The sequence below is a fragment of the Mustela nigripes genome, chromosome 8 (genome assembly GCF_022355385.1).
Source record: "Mustela nigripes isolate SB6536 chromosome 8, MUSNIG.SB6536, whole genome shotgun sequence".
Classification (NCBI taxonomy): Eukaryota; Metazoa; Chordata; class Mammalia; order Carnivora; family Mustelidae; genus Mustela; species Mustela nigripes.
In genome coordinates, this window is record NC_081564.1 from 16,392,952 (window position 1) to 16,407,449 (window position 14,498).

The 14,498-nt window shown below is 51.1% G+C and overlaps 1 protein-coding gene and 1 long non-coding RNA gene across 7 annotated transcripts in view; one reads left to right on the forward strand and one right to left on the reverse strand.

Annotated features, from left to right (window-relative positions):
• On the reverse strand, positions 1-11,372 carry LOC132023246 (uncharacterized). Of its 5 annotated transcripts, none has more exons than XR_009405903.1 (6): positions 11,038-11,372; positions 3,849-4,081; positions 3,497-3,656; positions 2,617-2,694; positions 1,509-1,595; positions 1-719 (listed from the first exon to the last, which is right to left on the reverse strand). It is a non-coding gene; the product is annotated as an uncharacterized LOC132023246 (long non-coding RNA). The 5 variants fall into 5 exon arrangements; XR_009405901.1 differs by lacking the exon at positions 11,038-11,372 and adding an exon at positions 10,082-10,255 and having other exon boundaries at positions 3-719; XR_009405904.1 differs by lacking the exons at positions 3,849-4,081; positions 11,038-11,372 and adding an exon at positions 10,082-10,249 and having other exon boundaries at positions 15-719; positions 2,617-2,736.
• The window catches only part of HNF1A (HNF1 homeobox A), a 19,650-nt gene continuing 14,084 nt past the window's right edge, over positions 8,933-14,498 (forward strand). Inside the window, exon 1 of one of the 2 annotated variants that reach the window (XM_059408600.1) lies at positions 8,933-9,552. In XM_059408600.1, the coding sequence (XP_059264583.1) occupies positions 9,227-9,552 (326 nt within the window). In that variant the 5' untranslated portion in view covers positions 8,933-9,226. The remainder of the gene's footprint in view (positions 9,553-14,498) is intronic. The other variant, XM_059408601.1, reaches the window with a different exon arrangement.

Consider the following 14,498-nt stretch of genomic DNA (forward strand, 5'->3'; position numbering starts at 1 on the left):
AACACCAGGTATTTTTATTTTTTTTTTAATTTTATTTGTTTATTTGACAGACAGAGATCACAAGTAGGCAGAGAGGCAGGCGGAGGGGTGGGGTGGGGTGGGGAGCAAGCTCCCTGCCGAGCAGAGAGCCCGCCCGATGTGGGGCTCGATCCCAGCACCCTGTGATCATGACTGAGCTGAAGGCAGAGGCTTTAACCCACTGAGACATCCAGGTGCCCCAAAACACCAGGTATTTTTATATTAGACTGAAAACTAACATTCCATCGATGTCTGCTTGCTGCAGAGACACAACAGCGGTGTATCTCACTGAAGGATCGATACAACCACCAGGTGAGGACAGCAAATGCTTCCGGGATTTGCCAGGCACGCGGCTCCTACATAACAGAGCTGGCAAGTTCGGTCTGTGGGCAGCAGTACAGCCTCGCTCTGGGACTGACCCATTCAGTCCAGGCTAACATATTTATCTGTTCTCTTTGATTCCTGGTCCTTGTTTTATAGGAAGTCTCCCTGGGCTCTGGCTTTTGCTTCTTAATGCACGGAAGCCACATGGAACACATCCAAGGAGCTGTGTGAGATCCTTTCTGCAATTTGCTTGATCCTGAGAAAACTACCCAAGGTCTTGTTCAAAGAAGAGATTCTCTGTCAATTTCTGCCAGTCTGATTCCGGAACAATGAGGGCGGGGCCTTGGAATCCTAAAGTTTTTCAGTGCTGTGAGTTCCTAGGATGAGGCAGAGGTGGCTTTTTTTGGCGGGGGGTGGGGTAGGGAGGTGTGGGGTGTGTGTGTGGGGGGGGGGGGGTGGAAATAGAGCGCCCTCTGCTGTCCAGGAAGAGGATGACATCAAAACCAAGGAAGGAGCGCCGGGGGCTGGTCCCTCTCTTCCATGGGTACTTTTCTGCCTCTTGTCTTTGTTCTACCCTTGAGGGTCACTATGCGCCTGTATCAGAACTGGGCAGGGGTAAGGAGAATAAAAAGAAGGCAGGGTCCTCCTGCTCTCACGGAGTTTACAATCTAGTTTTACTGACAACAAGAAAATTGTAAGAAACAGGTTCAGAAAGCGTGGACTAGGCTCCATCCTACAAGAATTTCCCGGGCATGTGCTGTGCAGACTCCAGGAGCATAGGGTCAGCATTTACAAACTCCACGTGCCCAGGAATAGACATATCGTGGGTTTTGCCACCAGGTGAGGGTCCACAGATGAACACTTGAGATGGGGAACAGATGGTAGGTGCTAGCATAGCCTGGGGAGCCTGGCTCTTGGGGAGGGGGGCAGGGAGGAGTTACCACTCAAATAAAAATAATTTTATCTTAGGGTGCCTGGCCGGCTTAGTCAGTAGAGCATGCAGCTCTTGATCTGGGGTGTCCTGAGTTCAAGCCCCATGTTGGACATAGAGATTACTTAAAAACGAAAAAAAAAAAAAAAAAAACTCATTTTGACATAAAAATTAAGTATTCAAGTTAAACTATTCCAATCTTATAGAAAAGAATAAGCATGAAAGTAAAAATTACCTGAAATCCCACTATTTCAAGGTAACTGCGGATATCTCTTTGGAGACCATCTTTCCATCGGGCTCACTGTGGTTTATCCTGACATACCTACAGACACCAAGTCACTTCATTATACACGCAGTATCTTTCAGAGACTCCTTTTCTTTTTAATTTTTTTAAAAAAGGTTTTATTTATTGGTGCACCTGAGTGGCTCAGGTCATGATCCCGAAGTCCCGAGGATCGCCAGGATCCAGCCCTGCATGGGGGCTCTCTGCTTAGCAGGGAGTCGGCTTCTCCCTCTGACTCTCTCTCCTCTGATGCTCTCTCCTCTCATGCTCTCTTAAATAAAGGAAAATTAATAATAATAATTTTATTAATTTGAGAGAGAGAGAGCAGAAGTGAGAGACTACAAGTAGGGGGAATGGCAGAGTGAGAGAGAGAAGGCGGCTCCCCGCTGAGCAAGGAGACCCACACAGGACCAGATCCCAGGACCCTGACATCATGACCTGAGCCAAAGGCAGACACTTAACCGACTGAGCCAGTCAGGAGTCTCCCTCTTCCTTTCGACCCCCTCCCTCCTTCTTTTCTTTCTTTCTTTTTTTTTAATTATTAAAAGCTTTCCTGAAATATTTTCACATACCATACCATATAATATTTTCATATACTCACCCATTTAAAGTATCAATTTAATGGTTTTAAGATACTGCAACAAAATTGTGCAACTGTCCCTACAATCTACTTCCCACCCCCAGCTCTGTAGAGCTGTAACTGACATGAAACACTGTACTCATCGAAGGCATACAACATAATGATTTAGTATATGTACATATTGCAGAATGATCACCACAATAATTTTAGCTAAAATCCATCACCTCACACAGCTACGATTTTTTTTTTTTTGAGTTTTCTTTTCTTTCCCTAACCGTACTGTTGGTTTGTTTGCTTGTGGACACCTTTCCAGCCCAGGTAACTGAGGCTGACAGCTTAGGGCGGGTCCTTCCACATCTTTCTCAAACACTCTTATACAGAGAACACCAGAGTTCTTTGCCCTTTGATGGAAAGAGCTTGCATATTTGGGCCTCACTTGGGATCTACGAAATCAAACCCTCTGAGTGAGGAGACACGAACCTGTGTTTCTAACCCGTAGTCTAGGGCTTCCTGCTGCTTCTGGTCCTGCTCCGGGGAGAGAGGTGAAGGCTCCGGTGGCTGCCAGACAATAGTTGGGGTCAGGAGGAGACCATGGAGGATCTTCAGCACAGGCGAACAGGTGGAAGCATCCAGGTAGAGAAAAGAACTTGTGCAAAAGCATGGGTGTGAGGGAGTTCCAGGTGTGCTCTGGAGATGGCTCACAGTGGGGCTGGGAAGGGGGTGGGCCTGAGGTCCTGATGGCCTTGAATGGCAGAATCAGGGCCTATTAGTCAAATGGGATGGGTGGCAGGGACTCTTATGGAACTTCTGCAAAAGGAGAGAACTCAGCCTGGCCAAGGGGAGTGGGGCACTCATGTTAATAACCACGTAATGACAATCGTTCAGTGCTGGGCTGTGCTTACAGTATGCCAGGCACAGTGCGTGCGTGTTGTTACCTCATCAATCCCCCTAACAACTCACGGGGCAGATGGTACTTTCAGGCCCATTCCAGTGAAGAGGAAACTGAGGCACAGAGCTGTTAAGCATGTTGCCCAAGGTCACACAGCTGGTAAATGGTTGAGCCAGGCTCAAATTCAGGCAGTCACTGCCAAAGTCTATGCTCCTGACCTGTTTTTTGTTGTTCCTGGGCATCGTAGTCTCTTAATCTACAAAACCAGCTCTAAAGTGACAAGTATTTAGAGAGAGCCAACTGCCTTAAAAAAAAAAAAAGAGGAAGCATGGAATAGTGCTCAGGGCTTTGAGTCTGACATCAGAGGAATTTGGGTTCAAATCCTAGCTTTGCTATGCACCAGCTGGGCTGCTTATATATCCTCTTACAGCCTCAGTTTTCTCAGCTGTAAAATGGGATAAAAGTACCTACCTCAGGGTGCCTGGGTGGCTCTGTCCGTTATGCCTCTATCTTCCGCCCAGGTCCTAGTATCAGAGTCCTGGGAATGAGTTCGAGTTCCGCATGGGCTCCCGGCTCAGTGGGGAGCCTGTTTCTTCCTCTCCCTCCACCATTCCTTCCACTTGTGCTCTCTCTGCGGAATAGATAAAATCTTTTTTAAAAAGTACCTGAGTACTCAACGTGAGGCTGTTGAGGAGTTAAATGAGAAAACGGATGAACAACGCATATATACCAGCCACATAAGTGAAAGGGGAGTGGGGACTGGCTGTTAAGGGCATCCCTCCTATGCTGTCTCCGATGGCCAACGGGGAAGCCTATGCCTTACCTGAACTCTGCCTTTGCAAATCGCTGCTCGCCCAGGAAAGCATAGCAATAAAGCTCACAGCCACCACGTACTGAATTATCTACCGTCCCCACTGCGCGAGGATTCGGGCTGCGGAGGATTTTTTGAGCGGTCCACAGCGACACCTGCCGGACACCGTGCGAAACTGCTAGCTCAAGATCTCAGTTTTAATGTTGGGAGCTTCGTTCCTTTGGAGGATGTGGTTTATGGCAGTTCTGATAAAAAGCCAAGTATCATACGAAAATTAGTGTGGAACAGGAAATGAGGGTGGTAATGCCCAATCTAATCCCAAGGGTTGAGTTGTGTAGAGTCCAGCAAGATCTCATTCCATTAATAGTAGTTAACGATTATTCAAGAAGGAACTAAAACACCTTTTTCTTTCCATTTATGTGTATTTTTTCAAGTGGCCTCTAAGCTGTTAGGACATAAATGTTTAAGAGTTGTTTTGATCTAAATACCTACTAAACCTGTTAGGTTTTATTGGGGGGACTGTTTGTTGCTCAGGTGGGAGCACGAGGTACTTTAGAAACATCGGGTGCCTTGGACCAAGTAAGTTTGGGATCTGCATCATGCTTGTTACAAAAAGTTGTCTTAAGCAACCCTACCTCTGTTTTATAGACGAGTCAAGAAAAGCTAGCTCAAGTGCCTGAGGCCCCCTAGGAGCGGGGCTGGGGGTGGTGTATGGGGACCGTGACATTCAAACTAGGGTCTGTGTCATTCTCTAGAAGGCAAACGGCTCCTGTTTAGATTTGTCTCCTGACTGGGGGACGCGCAGCCTCTTCTGCTTGCGGAGAAGTAGGGTCATGTTCTTGTTGTGTCTCTTCTTATTCATATCCTAGGGAGGGCCCCTACTCAGGGGACCCAAGACAGCAGCCTCTGAGCGTAGTGGGAGCAGAAGCGCCCATTAGGGCGCTAATCCCCTAATCCCCAGGCAATTATATCTTCAGTCTGGAGTCCCAGGCTCCGCCACGGGGCTGCGGGAGGGTTTAGCAGTTAGATTTCAAAAGGAGGCAGAGGAAGAATCCAGGCCCCTCCCTTTGCTCCGCCCTCGGGTTCCCTTTTCTAGGTGAAACGTAACCGCGGACCTCTCTGGGCAGCAAGCAGCCTCCTGGCAGGGTATACCAGGTTAGAAACCAGTGAGACCGTGAAGGGACCGCCACTGAGCTCCTCAGAGTTGCTCCTCAGAGCAACTTGTGTCAGAGGAAAAGCACTGGGGGTGAGAGGCAGACTATTGACTCTCGGGGACTTTGGGGAAGTCATTTAACCCCTTGGAGCCTCTGTTCCCACCTCCCCACTCCCCGCAGATGGAACAGCAGTACCTACTAGGTGGAGTTGTTCTGAGAATTTAAAACATCACCAACGCTTATACTTAGTGAATGGCTCAGTATGCATGGTCTGTTTGCAGTGAAATTTAGCTGTCTATTCATTTTCAACAAATAATTATTGGCCACCCCCTATGTATATACGAGGCAATATTCTAACCCCTGGGAATACAGCAGTGAACAAGACAGAGGAAAAAGCCCTGCCCTCAGGAGGCTTATACACTGTAGCAGATGGAAACTGACCCTAAGTAACACACACAACACAGAAGTCAATTACAGAGCCTACATCAGACAGAAATAGGAGGAGCCACATAATGTAATTTACAATTTCCCAGCAGTACTGTTACAAAAGTAAAAAGAAACTGGGGAGATGAATTCCTTTTCAAAAGATTTTTATTTATTTATTTATTTGACAGAGAGAGAGAGAGAGAAATCACGTAGGCAGAGAGGCAGGCAGAGAGAGAGAGGAGGAAGCAGGCTCCCTGCTGGCAGAGAGCTCGACATGGGACTCAATTCCAGAACCCTGAGATCACGATCTGAACCGAAGACAGCGGCTTAACCCACTGAGCCACCGTTTTAGAAAAGTTCCTTCTCTCTCAATACACCCAAAACATGGTTTCACCCAGAGGCATTAGCCACATTTTAAGTACTCAGTAGCCACATACTGCTGACCGTGTTAGAAGGTGGAAGGAAGGGGCACCTGGGTGCCTCAGTCAGTTAACAATGGACTCTCGAGTCTCAGTTTTGGCTCAGATCATGATCTCTGGGTCGTCAGATCAAGCCCCATCTGTGGCTCTGCGCTCAGTGGGAAGTCGGCTTCAGTTTCTCTCCCTCTGCACCCTCATCTCTAAATCAAATCAATCAATCTATTAAAAAAAGAAAAAGAAGGGGAGTAGCACAATAGAGGCATAATCCAGGGAAAGCAGGAATGGAGCCCCAGGTAAGGGGGGGTGGCAGACGACAGACAGGGAAAGCAGTTACCGCAGTGAAGCCCCTTGGTTACAGCCCCTTGGTCTGTGCTGGCCTGGCCTGGCTCCGCAGGGAGCCTTTTCTGGCCAAGGGCACATTTTCCTCTTCTGCTGCCAAGTCATGACCCGAGTTCTGCAGAGCCGTGAGTTGGACGCCCTCACCACCACCCTGCTTACTCCCGGAAATGGTGGCACTCCTCCTTCTGGGCACTGAGGGCCACCACAGGGGACAAATTTCAGGAATTTTGTCAAGGATCTTACTGGAACAGGGAAGAGGTGGGTGTGTGTATGTGGGTGGGTGGGAGGCGTTCTTGCACAGGGCTGGGATTAGGGGCAAGGCCAGTGAGGGTTGCAGCCTGTCCTTATTTTAAAATTCTGCTATTTTATGAAATCCTGCCATTTGCAATGGGGGTGCATGGATGGAACTAGTATTATTATGCTAAGCAAAGTCAGTAAGAGAAAGACAATTGTCGTATGATCTCACTCATATGTGGAATCTGAAAAACAAGACAGAGTATCATGGGAAACGGAGGGAAAAATGAAACAAGAGGACAAGAGAGGGAGACAAACTGTAAGAGACTCTTAATCTCAGAAAACAGACTGAGGGTTGCTGGGGAGTGGAGGGGAGAGATGGTGTGGCTGGGTGATGGACACTGGGGAGGGTATGTGCTGTGCTGAGTGCTGTGAATTGTGTAAGAAGACTGAGGATTCACAGACCTGTACCCCTGAAACAATTACTACATTTTATGTTAATGAAAAAAGTCAATTGCTCCTAAAATTACTGGGACTTTATGCATATATCAAATTATCACATTGTACACTTCAAATATATTGCAATTTTATCTGTCAGTTATACCTCAATAAAGCCAAAGCTATGTAAAAAAAAAATTGTATTTTAGGGGCACTTGGCTGGCTCAGTTGATAGAGCATGGAACTCTCGATCTTAGGGAGTCAGAGGTTAGGCATAGAGCTTACTTAAAAAAATAAAATTGTAGTATTTTGTTCATCAGAGACTTAAGATTTTATTTATTTATTTGACAGAGATCACAAGTAGGCAGAAAGAGAAAGGAAGGGAAGCAGGCTCCCTGCTGAGCACAGGGCCGGATGCGGGTGCGGGGCTCCATCCCAGGACCCTGGGATCATGACCTGAGCCGAAGGCAGAGTCTTTAACCCACTGAGCCACCCAGGCGCCCCCATCAGAGACTTTTTAAAAAAAAAGATTGATTTATTTATTTGCCAGAGAGAGGAAGGGAGGGCACAAGCAGGGAGAGCTGCAAGCAGAGGGAGAAGCGGCTTCGCGCTGAGCAAGGAGCTGGATAAGCGACTCAATCCCAGGACCCGGGAACCAAGACCGGAGCAGAAGGCAGATGCTCAACCGACTAGGCCACCCAGGCGTCCCTATCAGATATTTTTGCCTGAATTTAAAAATCATATTCTACTGACTCTTGTATCATGAAATCCACCCTGTAAAGTGCTCAATTCATCGGTTTTTAGTTATTCTCAAGAGTTGTGAGACATAATAACATAATAATAACACCTAGTCAATTCTAGAATGTTTTCATCATCCCGACAGAAATCCTGATACCCATGAAGCAGTCCCTCCCCCTCCCCAACAATGCCCCAAACCCCACCTCCAACCAGTCATTGACTTTGTATAGACTTTGTATAGGGGGCCTTTTGCAACCGGCTTCTTTCACTGCGCACAATACTTTCAAGGACCACTTATGCTTTAGCGAGTATCTGCCTTTCCTTCCTTTTTATGGCCAAATAACATACCGTAACATACCATAACACACCATGGATGCACTGTATCTTACTCACACAATTGTCCATTGGTAGATATTTATGTTTTCTCCCCATTTTGGTTATTGTGAGTAATGCCGCTATGAACATTCACATGCAGGCTCTTATGTGGGTATGTTTTTAATTATTTTTTGAGGTTTGCATTAATTTTCGTTTTTATTATATTGTATAAAAATGCAGTTTTCCTCAATTACTGAGAAAAAATCTTTTTTTAAAGATTTTATTTGACAGAAAGAGAGATCATAAGTAGGCAGAGAGGGGGAAGCAGGCTTCCCGGTGGGCAGAGAGCCCAGTGTGGGGCCCGATCCCAGGATCGTGGGATTGTGACCTGAGCTGAAGGCGGAGGCCCAGGCGCTCCCTTAATTACTGAGTTTTCTGATGCCCCCTTAAAATTTACACATGAGTCAAGTTCCTACCCGGCTTTGCCTTGTTCCCACCTTCCAAGTTTGGTCCCTTGCTAGCTCTGAGGCTTTGGGCAAGTTGTTTCACCTCTCAGAGCCTTTGGTTTTCTGGTCTGTAAAATGGGGATAATCCCTGTACCTACTCACAGCTCTTAGGGGCTGTGAGGCAATGAGGCAATGTCATATTTTACAGATGAGCCTAGACTTAGGTCAACATGTCTTTCTTACGGGGACGCCTGGAGGTGAATCCCACACCCAAAATGGATGTGACCTAGCCCTGACCTTGAGGAGAGATGGCCCATCTGCCTAAAACCCTTTCTGGCTTTAGTTCCCAAGGGAAAGCTGCTCTTTTCGATGTCGTGTCTCAGCCTGAGCCCCCTACAAAAGTCCTCAGGGACAGGACCCAAAGCTGTTCACCTAAAACCCTCCGTGGCCCCCCCCTCAGCTCCTTCCATTCTGGCTGCCCTCTCCCCCACCTCCTACCTCCCCCACCCTCCTCTCTGCCCACTCCCGTTGAAGGCCTAGGCTCCCCCGTCCCTCTGCACTGCCATGAGGCCCGCACTTTGCAGGGCTGAAGTCCAAAGTTCAGTCCCTTCGCTAAGCACACGGATAAATATGAACCTTGGAGAATTTCCCCAGCTCCAATGTAAACAGAGCGGGCAGGGGCCCTGATTCACTGGCCGCTGGGGCCAGGGTTGGGGGTTGGGGGTGCCCACAGGGCTTGGTTTGTGGGGTTTGGGGGGGCAGTAGGTGAAAGCCTGGTTTGTGCCTGCCTGCTGGTCGGCCAGCAAGGAGACGGCCCACTCAGTGGGGAAGGCTGCCGGTTTGGTGGCCCTAGGCCTTGTGGCCCCAGCGGTGGCGGAGCCATGGTTTCTAAACTGAGCCAGCTGCAGACGGAGCTCCTGGTGGCCTTGCTCGAGTCTGGCCTGAGTAAGGAGGCCCTGATCCAGGCGTTGGGTGAGCCGGGGCCCTGCCTGCTGGCTGGAGATGGCTCCCTGGACAAGGGGGAATCCTGCGGCGGCAGTCGGGGGGAACTGGCTGAGCTGCCCAATGGGCTGGGGGAAGCAAGGGGCTCCGAGGACGAGACGGACGACGATGGGGAAGACTTCACGCCGCCCATCCTCAAAGAGCTGGAGAACCTCAGCCCTGAGGAAGCAGCCCACCAGAAAGCCGTGGTGGAGACCTTGCTGCAGTAAGGACCCCTCCCCTGTCCCAGCATCCAAGGAACCCAGGCAGGACCCCCACCCCCACCCCAGCTCCTGACTAGCCTTTCTTCTGAGTCCAGAGTTCCCTAACCTGCAGGTTTTAGCCTGGCTCTTGGGGATGGGGCCCACGAGAGCTCAGGGGAATCCCTGCTCCCAGCCCAGAGCCTCTCAGCCCCCCAGCCTGGCCCTCTGCAACGTCCCAAGGCCCCACGAGCCAAGGCTTTCAGCCCAGGGCTGGGGAAGTAAGGGTATTCCCCAGGGGAGCTTTGAGAGATCAGGGAAAAGCAGGCATGTCTAGATTTTATGTGCCTGGAGAACTGGAGGGTGGGTGGGAATTGTTAGCCACCATGGCCCTTTCCACTCCCCAAACCCTAACCTCCCTGCTAAGCACTCAAGATTATAGGCTCTGGGGCCAGGAAGCATGGTTAGTGAGAAGGAGGGCCGAGGCTGGAGTTTTAGGGGCTCCTTCCGCCACCCAGGGACCCAAGCATTAAGCCAGGAAAGCCCAGATCTTACCTGAGGGAGATGGAGTCTCGGGGCAGGACCTGTTCCCCTTTCCTACACAGCCTCAGCACCCCCCCCCAACCTCACTGGCACACACCATGAGAGGTCTCCCCATTGTGCACCCCCATCCACTGGCTGGCTCCCCAAGTCCCCTCCCGGAGAACTGGGTGGGTCTGAGCCCGCTGCCTCCCCTCTCCTCAGCAAAGCTCACCTGGTTACTAATTACCCACGAGCTTTATTATTTCTCTTTTGTTTTATAAATTTATAAACGGTAAAAGGCTCTGATAAGGCCTGTGATCATTAACTTGTAAAGATGGTGACCTGGGGAGGCCTGGGCCAACCAACCTCTTACCCAGCAGGAGTGGGAGGGGTAGGGGTCTAGGGGCTGCAGGGACCGCCCTCCCCAAAGGCTCCTAAGCTGGAATTCTAACAGTCCGACCCTGTTGTGCTGGGGTTTCACATGCAAATGGTCTGAGAATGTGACGATGAATGCTGGAAAGCAGCGGGGGATAACTGCCTCACAGATGAGGAAACTGAAGCCCAGAGAGGGGAGGTAGCTTGACTACAGCCACCCAGCTGGGACTCCACAGCCACTCTGTTTGGTCTCTCAATTGCCGTGACTGGGCAGTTGGAGGAAGAGCCCCAAAGAGGCTCTCTAGGGACCATCTCTTTTCTGTCCAAGGTCCTGATCCCAGCTTGGGGTGGGGGGAGGCCTCAGGGTCTGCCCGGACTTGTGAGAGCCTGGGCAGGGGGCAGGGGAGCAGCCAGGGCCCCCAGACTTGGCAGGAAGAAGAGGGCAAAGGGCCCTACTGGGCTGCAGGGGAGGGGCAGAGAGTCAGTTCTTGCCAGACCCAGAGCCAGGGCCACAAGGACAGGGTGGGGCTGCGCCAGACTTGCTCCGGGCCCCAGATGGGACTGGGGGCTTTCCAGTGGGAGTGGGGGCAGGGGGTACCAAGGGCCTTTCTTACCTGGCTGGGTGGGGCCTCTGGATCATCAGCCCCTTTGGTGGAATGGTGGGTTGGGGGTGAGGCTTCATCCACAGCACCTGAGCGGGGAGCAGAGGTCAAAGTGCTCCCTGGGGACCAGCAGAGACCTGGAAGCTGAGGGAGAGCAAGGAGCCATGGAGGGAGAGAGAGAGGGGGGCATGGGGAGAGATGGAGAGGCCTGGAGAAGCCCAGGGGAGCAGGAGAGCCTGGAGGGCAGAGGGGCTCTCTCCCAGCTGGGAGAAGGGGCAGGGGAGAGAGTGAGGCACCCCAAGCTGCAGTAAGGCTAGAGTGCTTCCCGCCTGCCCTGATTGGGTTTTCTTTAATGCTAACAGCATGCTATTTACTTTCCATTTAAATTTGAGATGTTGCTATAAATTATCAACCAGCTCCTTGTTCCTGTGGAGTTTATAACTAACTACCTGGGTTACTTATTGTTCAGGTAACAAAAGGGATCTGAAAACGCCCCGAGGAGAAAAAAAAACGGGGCTCTACCCTCGGGGCACAGGAGGGAGTTGGGGGTGGGCACCCCTGATGAAGTCCTGGACAGCCCTGGGTTGGGGAGGTTCAGGCTAGAAAGGATGCTGCAGGGGCAGGGTTTCCCGTGGACGCCATTTCTTTGGAGAAGACAGTGGGAGGAGGCTGGGTGGGTCCTGGGGGCCTCCCCACTGGGGTGCTTCATGCCTGAGGTCACAGTGGGAACCGAGCTCTTCCCTCAGACTTCCACTCTTCGTTCAGTGTGTGACCTTGGGCAAGTCTCTTCTCCTGCCTTAGTTTCCCTAGCTGGCCAATGACTGAAACTCAAATTCCCTGCCCTGATTCCCTGATCTCTTCTTGCAGGCCCTCTGCCCCTTACTCACTTTCCTCTAGTTACATGGAATTTGCTGATTCCCACCACAGGGCCTTTGTGTGTGCTACTCCTTCTGCCTGGACACTTCTTTCTAGATCTTCCCATGACCCATTCCCTCTCCTCCTTTTGCTCCCTCCCTCACTACCGGCATGTAAATGTAGTTCCCACTACACTCCCTCTTCCACTATCTTCTGTTACTTTCTCTTGTCCCTTAACGGTACTTAAGATGATCTGTTTTCACCTGTTTTCTGTCTCCTGCCATGACATCAGTTTTTCAAAGGGAAGGCCAGTGTGTCCTTGTTCACCACTCTTACCCCTGATATGCAGCCCAGTGGCTAAAACACAGCATGAATTAACAGTGGCTAGGATTCCCTGAAGCCCTAGGGACATCTGCTCTTATGGCCGAGGGAGCATCCTGTACCCAGGGCTCCTTCCTTGGTGTCCTCCTGGGTCCTCCCTGTCCCTGAGCAGCTCAAACCTCAACCTGAGGGACTCTGATCCTCTCCAACAGGCAGCACCAGGGCACTGAGACCCAGGAAGACAGTGGGCAAGGTGGGACAGTCTTAACATCCGTGACTGAGGCCAACCTCCCTGGGTTCAAATCCCAACTCAGCCCCACCCTCATTCCAGCACCTGATTTCACATCTTTGAGCCCTTGTTTCATCTGCAAGGCAGAGGCGGTATAACACCCACAGGGTTAAATAGCATGTAAGTGGGGTAAACTGTTGCTATGAGCAATAGTCCCATTTTGCAGATAAGCAAACTAAGGCTTAGAGAGGCAAAGTGACTTGCCCAAGGTAATTTACAAAGTGGTAAGGCGGGGACTCGGACCCGGGTCCTCCTAGTCCCCCACTCTGCAGCGTCCTTGAGGCTGCCTGCCATCCTTGATAGGTTTATTTCCCTTTTTCTCCTCCGGAGTCATTCTCCCTGTTAACCTCACATCCACTCCCTTCCACGCGGTGCTCTAGAGCTCATGAGACTGCTTACAAATGCGCTAAACTTGTTTTCTTCTCCTGGCAACCTATGAAGTTTTTTTAGCCCTGTATCATAGTTGGAGAAACTGAGGCATGCAGAGGTGAAGCAATTTGCCAAGGTCCTAACTGCATGGATAGTGAGTAGCAGAGCTCCAGTTCAACCCGAGAGGGGAAGCTTCTCTGTACCACCCCCCTCCAAGCACTGAGAACTCCACTGTCCCTCCAGACGTGTGGCCCTTCTGGCTGGTCTCCGAGCTCCGTAGCCTCGGACCCTCTGAAACCCCAGGGGCCAGCAAGCCAAAGGCCCAGAGTCTTGAAACTCTGCCTGACCCCTCCCAGAACCCGTCGGAGGTGGGAGGAGGAGATGTGGGCCGATCTTTACCTCTTCTGGGCCCTCTTCCCTCTGCGGCAGGGCTGGGGGGGTCCCATGGCCACATCATCCGTGATGATGATGGTGGTGACCAATTGTTGTATTTACTGAGCACTTACTATGTCCCAGGCCCTGCTCTATGTGGTTCACTCCTATCTGAAACTCAGTCGGTCCTCCCACGGGCACCGTGAGTGTGCGGGGCACACACGCAGGACATGCTAGGGCGCCATGCTGGGATGGGAAGCCAGGTTGGCTAGACTCTTAGACCCCTTAGAGGGAAAGCAGGAGCTACCTGGAGACGTGGCCTGTTAGTTCTGGGTTCGGAAAACTGTCCTGGAAAGTCAGGAGTCTGGAGACTGAGGGTGACTGAGTGAGTGTGTGTGGTGGGGAGTGGGTGGGAGGAAGGGACAGAGCGAACAGCAGAGATAGACACACAGACAGGAGAGGCGGAGAGGGAGAGAGCCAGGCAGAGAAAAAGTAGGACACACACACACACACACACACACACACTGTCAAACGGACAGTGATGAGACAGTAAGTCTTCAGTTGGAGCCAGGGAGGCCAGGCTGAGAGGGAGACTGAGCTCATTCTCTCTCTAGGGGGAAGGGGGAGGGGAGGGAGGGAGGATTGCTCAGGAGGGTGATGCCTGCGGCTAGGGGGAGGAGGGAGGCCATCAGCAGTCCGTCTGGCGCCAGAATCAGATAAACATGTTTGCCTGGAAGCAAAGGCCGGACTTTGTACTGCCCTTCCCTTCAGGCTCTGACTGGCACCCGGGGAGCAGGGGAGGGGTGGAGAAAGAGGATCCTGGGAGCCCCTGAATGCAGAGAGGAAGAAGAGCTCAGGGAGAGCTGGGGGGGGGGGGGGGGGATCTGGGCAAAGCCAAAGATTCTGGAGTCCCAGCTAGGTGGGCTTTCTGAGGCTCAGTTTTCCCATCTATATAACAGGCACACAAGTAGTCCCTACCTCCCAGGGTTATGGTAAGATTTACACGACCCGCCGTTAGCACAATGCCTGGTTCATGGGAAATACTCAAGAAACAAGGATTCTCACACCTATCATTTCTACACAACTGGGATTTTGCGGTACCGATCGCTGACCAATTCAAATCCGACCCTCCCGGTCTCCCTTCCCTACCCACGTGTATGGGAACTGCTGATAAAAAAGAGGGAGTCACAGGGCAGGGCTGCTGAAAGGCTCTGGGCTCTCCCGCCTGAGAAGGGTGGTGTCAGGGAGGCCAGGCTGGCGGCTTGGG